We start from the raw sequence: 986 nt of genomic DNA, 5'->3' as shown, positions 1-986 counted from the left end.
GTCACGAAGGTACTCACTCGCGCGCGGGGCTCCCGAAGGCGCCGGCCAGGATGTCCCTCAGCGTCGCGTGGAAGTCGAAGTTGGAGACGAGCCGGCCTGTGTTGGTGACGAGGGTCTGCCAGGCCCCGGGGAACCTCTCCTTGAACCAGGGGGGGAAGAGCGCGAAGAAGTAGGGCAGCCTCTCCTCCAGGAAGCCTGCGTAGGTCAGGCGTATGTCCCCGAACCTGATGCCGTGGTCGCTGATGAAGAAGACGATGGTGTGGTCCAGCACGCCGCTCTCCTGCAGCGCCTTCAGGTACTGGAGCGAAGGCTCGTCCGCCGCCGACGCCCACTGGACCCTCTGGTGCGTCATGCCCGAGTTCCAGAAGAAGCCGAAGTAGGGCGTGTCCCGCAGAGTGTCAGCGGCCGTCAGCGAGTACCTGTGGATCACGGATATGGCCGCGTCTCCTCCCAGGCAGAGGCTGATGACGCCCTTCCGGCCCGCGTTGTGCTTCGTGAGGCGGTCTGCGGCGAGCATGGCCGGCCGGTTGTAGTAGTCGGTGGGCTCGCGGACGAAGCCGAACCGGTTGTAGTGGAAGGTTCCGAAGAGCGGGCTGTCCTCGCCGTAGAGGGTGACGTAGCCGGCACGGGAGAAGTTCTTCCAGATGAGGGGGCAGTCGTCGTACTTGGTCCTCCGGGGCTGGCACTCCTCCTGCAGCTCCTTCTGCGTGAGGCCCATCAGCGAGGCCACGATGTTCGGGTTCGTGTTGTCCGCGACCTTGTTGAACGCCCGGAAGTCGAGGACGTCGGGTGGCGCCGCAGGAAGTCGAAGGTCCTGGGCATGTTGCGCCGCAGGTTGGCGCGGGACACCGAGTCCGTGCCCATGATGAGGACGCTGAGCATGTCGTGCCGCTGCCCGGCCGTGCTCCTCCTGCCGGGGAAGCGAGGTCTAGATGAGTATCTATTTAGACCTTGGGAATGGGGTAAGGGAAGGGAAGGGTCAGTGC

The 986-nt window shown here is 64.8% G+C and overlaps 1 protein-coding gene across 1 annotated transcript in view; it reads right to left on the bottom strand.

Moving 5' to 3' along the window:
- The window catches only part of LOC119588087, a gene marked incomplete at its 5' end in the record, with an annotated part of 20276 nt that overhangs the window by 5350 nt on the left and 13940 nt on the right, over nt 1-986 (bottom strand). The window contains 3 exon segments of the mRNA XM_037936796.1: nt 18-789; nt 792-897; nt 899-910. Of these exon segments, the coding sequence (XP_037792724.1) occupies nt 18-789; nt 792-897; nt 899-910 (890 nt within the window).

This window comes from Penaeus monodon, chromosome 23, assembly GCF_015228065.2.
Source record: "Penaeus monodon isolate SGIC_2016 chromosome 23, NSTDA_Pmon_1, whole genome shotgun sequence".
Taxonomy (NCBI): domain Eukaryota; kingdom Metazoa; phylum Arthropoda; class Malacostraca; order Decapoda; family Penaeidae; genus Penaeus; species Penaeus monodon.
The sequence above is the reverse complement of the archived record's forward strand: the minus strand, read 5'-3'. Positions and strand labels throughout refer to the sequence as shown.